This window comes from Pterocles gutturalis, unplaced genomic scaffold (assembly GCF_000699245.1).
Source record: "Pterocles gutturalis isolate BGI_N339 unplaced genomic scaffold, ASM69924v1 scaffold32799, whole genome shotgun sequence".
NCBI classification, from domain to species: domain Eukaryota; kingdom Metazoa; phylum Chordata; class Aves; order Pterocliformes; family Pteroclidae; genus Pterocles; species Pterocles gutturalis.
Window position 1 is genome coordinate 4,225 of NW_010134244.1, and position 7,666 is coordinate 11,890.

The window sequence follows — 7,666 nt, forward strand, 5'->3', positions numbered from 1 at the left end:
ATATATTAAAACTTGTTTTTTCTCATTCCATTCTTAAAGAGATTATAAATTGGGAATAAGTGGAGTACAGCTGATACCAACAAGTTAAATGAAATGTATTTGTTTACTAAAAGTAGCTGATAAGTTATGTGCAAAAGTGTTAAGCTGCAAGAGGAGAAAGTCAGAAACAATGGAAAAGAGTTGGACAAGTATCCTTTCTGTTTAAGAAAAACAAATAAAACATTTTGTTTGGTGGTTACCAGATCTAAGTTACATTGGGGTGCCTTGTGTATATGTTTTATCACTACAGCTGTTTGGGTTCTTCATGCAAGTGTATCTTTTACTTTCTGAATATCTCAGTTTGATAAATAGTGCTGACTTTAGTAGATTATGATCCTGTAAACCATTCTGATTTGACTTAGAATATGTTACTAATTATTTGATTCCTGAATACCTAATTTAAGCACTGTCAACCTTAAAATATATTGTCATCCTGTGCTTCCTCCTGCACACTGTACCTTGTGAAAATCTTGTGGATTTTCACTGTGTCGAAGTAGAATAATTTTCATCCTATAAAGAGTGAGATAAAAGGAGAATGGAGACAACCTTGAGCATATCTTTCTGTACTGAGAGTTTACACTAGGTGGCATGCAAGGAAAGCCAAAAGCACAAACTTGTCTTAAAATTATTGGTTAAAATCTCAAACTTGTTTCAAGATGTTTTTATCTTATCTTTTGATCACTTTTAAATGTCTTCACAGGTTGAAATGTCCTCTTGCTGGTACAAATAAAAGATTTCTTATTAATACCATCAAAAACACGTTACCGTCTCAAAAAGAACAAGACCAAGAACATGAACAAAAGGAAGACAGTAAGGAGCCTGAGCCAAACAAAAGCAGGAAAGAAGAAAAACCAAAGAAACGCAGAATTCACCCATATACACCCAGCTTTCAGTCCAGGAGGAGAGTCAGCTACTCTCCTCCAAGGCACCGAAGCAGGAACCAGCACACAAAGGATAAGCATGAAAAGCAATCAAGCAAACGATGAGGAGAGGAGAGTGATGAATATGTGTTGTTACAAGCGAGGAATGTTATTAAGTGTCGGACTGCAGGGATGTCTCAGTTTTTCAGGAAAAGATGCTGTTCAGAATTGAATTTGGAACTGAGTTGCTTGTGTGAGAAGTAACGTTGAGGTAGCTTTAGAAAACCTTCTTTGGGACCTTTGAGAGAAAAGCAATGTGCAGCATAAATCTTTCAGTTGTTTTAGAACAGACATTCCTTTCCCTTTGCTCCATTCCTCTCTCCCTTTCTGACTAAGCTTAGGGTCTTGGTGATGGAGCATGATATGTGTGTCACTGTCTGATACAACTCCTTTAGTCATGTCACTCTTTTGGAAAGAAATTTAAATTAAGCAGAAATCTATTTATTGTGTAAAGTTGGCTGAACTTCTTTGCTGCTGACCAGTAAAGAAGTTTGTGTGTTTGGGTTAGTTTGGGTTTACAGAATCTAGAAGAAGGGAAAGCTGGTCAGTGCCTGACCAAGCACATACATTTTGTATAGAATATAAGAGTTTGCTGTCTTTAGTATAAAAAGAAGAAATTCAAAATGGGCAACACTGATTTTGTTTTCCAGGAGGAGCTACCAGGAAAAACTGATTTTTTTTTTTGTTATTGTATATTCACAAACCTGTCATAAATAATAATAAACATTACCCCTAAAAAGCCATAACTGCAATAATTGTCTCTGTTTAGACTTCCCCTGTAAGGAAGTAGTTTGAATAGTCTGTTGTCATGGTGCTTTCAAAACAAACCTTGAAGACAAAATTGTCATGTTCTCTGTCCACTGCTAGGAAGTTTCCAAGTAAATGTGTAATAATAGAAATGCAGAGGATATACTTCAAAACAGTCAAATGCTTACTTTTCAATCCTGTGTGACAATTCTGTAGCGGTACAGTTCTTAAACTTGTGACTTGGAGTACGTATAACATACATCGGCGTATTCTACATTTCCCTTCTGTTTGTGTTACAGTAACAAACTTCTGTGTGAAATGTTTTGTATTTCGGTATTCTCAAAAATAATTAATTTTGAACATAGGTTTCCATTCTTCATTGTGTTGACAATAAAATAGAAAATATTAATTGAAAAATGCTTTGTACAATTAATGTTTTTAATGGATTTCTTAACTGAAATGGGCCTGTCTCCTCTGAGGGAAAGGAGGAGCAGCACTTCATGGTCTTTCAGTTTTGTGTCAGGGCAAGAGTGCCACCTATAGGCTTCTCTGTACTTCATCTTCCTATACTTACCTGCCTGTCTTGGAAAGATCATGTTAGCTAGGAGACAGGGAGACCAAGGTGGAGATGTGCTGTGGCTGAATTTTGATGCGTTAGCTGGTAATTACTCTTCTGAGTAATTGGAAGGTAGTTAATCAGGCGTTGAGGCCACTGGTGGCTGTCAGGGTCAACGTATGCAACAAAGTGGGATACTTCTGCATTTCCACTGAGGAGTTGTGGATAGTTTCTCTATTTCCCTGCAGGAACCATAGCACTGTAAGAGAAGTGTCGGCCTTTCAGAAAATTGACAACAATTTAAGTGGGATCAATGAAAAAGTAGTATCATTGAAGAATGGTAGGACTCTCTTTGGTTTAAATAAACAGATGTTGTTTGCAGTCCTTATTTTGCTGGACACCAGCTGTGTTCTTCTTAATAATCCGTTCTGGAAGGACAGCACCTATAATACCAGCTGGGTTCTACTGCAGTGACAGTGCTGGATAGGTGTGGCTTTGCAGCAGGGAATTCATCTCGTTGTTGCTCAAGATCGAGGCTGGAGATGTTCCACAGCACAAATTCCCATTAATTCTTGTTTGTCTGGCTTGTGGAGATAATATAGTGTCCTGAGAGCTTTCCACACTCAGACCTTCAAACACCCCTTTAGGATAAGTGCTGCTTTGTTTCTACATTAATTTAAGCCAGGCTTTCAGATAGGGAAAGTGATTAGGATGTGCTTTCAAAATGAGTCTGGATTGTTGATGGAGAGCACTTCCTTACTAGAAATGCTCAACTAGAGGATCTGAAATGACCTAAACCAGATTGCTGGAGGATGTCTCTCTTCATTAGTGGCGGTAGGTTCAGGTCTAATTCCACTTTTTTTCTGACTTACAGAATGGATGTGAACTATTAATCTTTCATTGATTGATTCTATATTTTAATGCTGTAGATAATACAAACAAAAAACTCTGATATTCATTAGCTGTTCTTAAGGCAAATCTTCACCTGCTGATCACTTTTTAAATAAAAAATTGGATACACAAAGCCAGGTTTGTATTGTGACTGCAGTTGCTCGTATTGTGCAGCACCAGCGTCCTGTTTATAAGGTATTTTAAAGATAGGATTTAGACCCTGAAACTTAAAGGTGAACATGATATTTAAAAATGTTACTAACTCATGTAACTCAGAACATTCGTTACTCGTTAAAGTGCCTAGCCCTTAAAATAAATAAATACATAAATAGTGCATGATTGGTCTCAGCTTCATGTAGTAGTATGTTGCAACCTAGTTACTCACATGGGAAGGGAATGCACCTTACATTAATGTTGCTGCAGTGATACTTTAAAGGTGTTTCTTGTTTATCTTTGTGAGCTACTAATGTTGTCTTTGTTAAATTTCAGTGCATGTTGTATGGATAACAGAGTTTCTTCGGGTGAGGGTGTTTTCTTGCCATAGCCACAGGAGCTTGTTAATTAGGCTTTATTATTATATTGGACAGAAATAATCCAAAATGTGCATTTTCATTGAGCTGATACCGAATGCACGAAACAATGTGAAAGAGGAGGGAGCATTTTATAATCGGGCTTTATGAAACTCTTCTATTAGTTTTGACTGTCAACGATATAGTAACATGATGTTCATTGTACAGCGTCATCTCTTTTGTAAATCCAATTTGAATTATTTACAATGAATCATGAATGTCCAAGAAAAGTCCAGCAGATTTGACATGTAACACAAAGGCAAAAATAGACCCTATTTTTCAGACTGATCCAAGTTTACTTCACAAGTTTCTTGAGGTGCAGTTGTAAGAGCGTTCCTTAATGATTATGAAATTTCTAAAGCAAACTAGTTGACAAAGGAGATGTAAATGTTTGTAGATCAATGGAATAATGTAGTAGGAGGGGACTGCTTTTCCTGCACAAACAGAACTGAGTTTTGTGTTGTTGCTGCAAGTTGGTCACTGAGAACCATGTTTCCTCTCCTGCTGCATCAGAGATCTCATTAAAAAGTACGTGTTTTCAGTTAATTAAACTGGAACAACACAAGAGTAGACTTGCTTGGATACAGAGCAAGAAAACATATTTTGATCATGTTTGGAGAAGGATTTTATTCATTTTATGAGTAGAGTCACTTGTCCACCAAATCTTTATTCATGTGAGTGATCTTTGCAATTGGAAATAATCCTGTTGTAGCTCACCATCTATGAATGAAAGTCCTGTCTGCATTAATATACACTCTTTGTTTTAGTGACTGTCAATGGGACATAGTCAAGAGTGTTAGAGGCATACCTCCAATTAAAAGAAAAAACCTTAAAAATTTTGCAAATTATAAATATTTATACCCTCATCTCCATATACGATAGTCTTAAGACAGAAAAAAACTCAAATACTTTTATGCCAAATACTTAGCAGCCTCTCAGAGTCTCAAATGAGCACTGTGGAGGTATCTTAACTTATTTTATATGGATTCCTATTGCTTAGACTCTAAATTTACCAAATACGGCTTTAGTAACTTTCAGGCTGTTACCCCCCCACCTTATAAAATGCTGCTAGAAGGCTGCATCTATATTGAATCTCAAAACATTGAATCTCCATCTGGATGCAACAAAAGTAAACTTTTGTTTGTAGGGGAAAGCAAGAAGAATATGCTATTTTTACACAAAATTGCTGTTCATACAATATTCTACTACCTAAAATGTTGAGCCTTGTGTTACAACCAGAATGTTGAGCCGAATACTTTAGGCTAAGGAATGGTGCAAGTTCTGCATAGCTCTCCTGACAGCGTCCCGTGTATTTTATATTATGATCGCATAGGGCTAACTGCACGAGCGCTGTGTGAGAAGCAGCGTGGTGCCCTGGAGAGGGGATGCAGTGCCCTGTAGTGTTGGTGTAAATCTCTGAAGAGGAGTTCAGTTCCCATCTTCCACTTCTTGTAGGATCTTAGGTAGGTTTACATGTTGCTCTGGATACGTCTGTACCTAAAAAAATAAGTTTTGCATGGTCATGAGCACTGTAGGCTGTGTCTCTCGCCAATCTGTCCTCTTGGCTGTTCTGTGGATAGTCGTCAGCTTCCCCGTGTGGCCATGTTTGATAAGGTCCCACAGGTTTGTGCAGCCCTGTGTCCTCCAGACCCTCTCGCCACCGCTGCCGCGAGCCTTGAGTGGGGATGTGGGCAGGCAAAGGCCACCATGGCTTTGGCAGTGAGCAGGGCAGAATTGGGTCTGAGTTTCTTCTCTGTAAATGGGGATTTGAGGTGTAGGAACACCCAGCATAGATGTGTAGGGATGCTTTGAGAAAATCGCATCACAGCTTCATGTTGATAACCTCAGGCTCTGGAAACTTCATTACAGTCTGGAGTCTGGCATGATAAACAGGCTCGTGTTCTGTCTCAGTGTCACCGCAGGCTGGGACATGGTCACAAAAAAATGGCATTGCAAGGATACGACACTACAGTCACAGAGGCAAAAATCAAAATTTTGTCAGAAAGTGAAGGCAGTGGCATCTTTAATGGTGTGTATGAAGACCACAGTGGGAAACCAGTGTAACTGAAGATTTCATTGGACTCTTAAGTCTGAAAGTACAAACCCAGGGAGCCAACAGACTCTTGCTAGTGAGCAGAAAGGAAATCTTACTGCTGTCTGCCATCCTCCCACCCACACTGGTTTGGCTTTGTGTGGGAGGGACCATGGCTACCCCATCGCACCAAGTTCATGTTCACTTGGGTGGCAGATGCAGCAAAATCTGTCTTCCCTGCTGGCTGACTGGTCTTGACCTGTCTCAGGTCTGTGCTGAGATTGCAAAGATCCTTGATGTTTGTCAGCTTTAAGGCTAAAGGCACAAGCCCTGCAACTCAGTAGAATTATAAAGAATTATTAGAATAATAAAGAAAAACTAAAATATACTGTAGCTACTTAATCACTGATCCTTTTAAATTGTATGTTTAGCAGTTTCAGTGAAGTTCACGTTCTGGAGATCTTCCTTGGTTTCTGCCTGCATGGCTGCTGCTCGCTCAGGCTGGCCACTGCAGGGCTCCAGCTTGGAGGAGTTGAATTTTGTCACGGAGGAGCTGAAAGAGGAACATAAGCGTAGGACCATGGTATGAAAGGGAGCATGCAGGGATGTGGCCTGGTGTTTGCTTTGGCAATTGGTAGCTCAAGTAGTCTTAGTGTAGTCTCACTTCTCCCTCTTGCTAAGCAGGAACACTCCACATCACCTTCAGCCAGGCTCGCCGTGAAACCCACGGCCCAGCCAAACCATCTGTGCTTTCTTGGGGCACACGGGTGGGAATGGGGAAAGACTGCAGAAAGTGCTACAGGAGCAATATTACACACAGCTTCATCTCAATTGTGTAAATACAGCAAAAGTCTGGTTTTGGGAAACATTGGTGGGCATTCTGCTTGCAGCTGTGAGTCTTCATAATTCTCCATCTTTTCCCGAGCAGGACCTGCCTGTGTCTTTTAAAACATTCCATGGGGGATGAAAGTTTTCCCAATGCTAGTCATTCAAAACGTCTGAGAGAGAGAAAAATGCCAGCAAGCAGCTGATTCATTAGGAACAGCAATGACAGGCAGTTCCTGGTAATGAGCTGCTGTTTAAGTTCAAATAAGAATATTAAGGAAGGAGTATAACACATGGAGAAAAACAAGGCTCTGTGTGAGCTGTCGCTTTGTCTTAATTCTGTATATTATGTTCAAATTTAGTCTTCTCTCCCTACCATACTAGCAGACACCAGAGTAATAGCAAAAGCCAAAAGGAAGGTAAGCAAAATAAAATAGTTGGTGTTGTCAATCTGGATGTCTGAACTTGGACAACTCTGCCCACAGCAGACCCCTGAATTAAAACATCGCTCTTCAGCATAATCCAGTGTGTTGCTAAAGTGGCAGAGAGGCGGTGTTACTGGGATTTCATGGCATTGCTGGTTCAGTTTCTAATGCTCCTCCAGCCGCTGCTGGGGGGTTACTGCCTCTCTGAACCACTTCAAGCAGAGAAGGCACTTGCGAAGTCCTTGGAGAACAGAGTATGTTTTGTCCAGAAAAGAGTCTGACTCTGATTGTTACTTCCTTCTTCCTCACCTGGTCTCAATTCCCTAAGCTGGGGGATGCCTTGAGGACAGGTGGGTGGAGTTTGCCATGGTCAGGCCCTGTGCCCCCTCCCCGAGGACGCTGGCAAGATGCTGTGTGGGGCATGGCTGCCGTGAAGACCCCCTTCATACCAAACACCAGAGACCGCTCTGGTTAAATAAATCTCTGTGAGAAAGTGTAGGCTCCTAGGAAAGCGGCTGATACTGTATAGATAAGTAAATCTTTACCTGGTACGAATCAGTGAGGTTGTGCTGCAGTCAGCAGCGCTGGGCTGGTTTGCAGCAGCTGAGCACCTAGCTCTGTCTCCCTCCAGCAGCTAGCAGGTAGGGTAAAGGAGAAGGGAA

General features: G+C 40.5%; 1 protein-coding gene across 1 annotated transcript; it reads left to right on the forward strand.

Moving 5' to 3' along the window:
- Positions 1–663: 663 nt before the first annotated feature.
- On the forward strand, positions 664–2,112 carry LOC104467674. The gene has a single exon (XM_010081528.1). It carries the CDS (start codon positions 696–698, stop codon positions 1,023–1,025), a length of 330 nt encoding a protein of 109 aa, XP_010079830.1. The 5' UTR covers positions 664–695; the 3' UTR covers positions 1,026–2,112.
- The last annotated feature ends 5,554 nt before the right edge of the window (positions 2,113–7,666 follow it).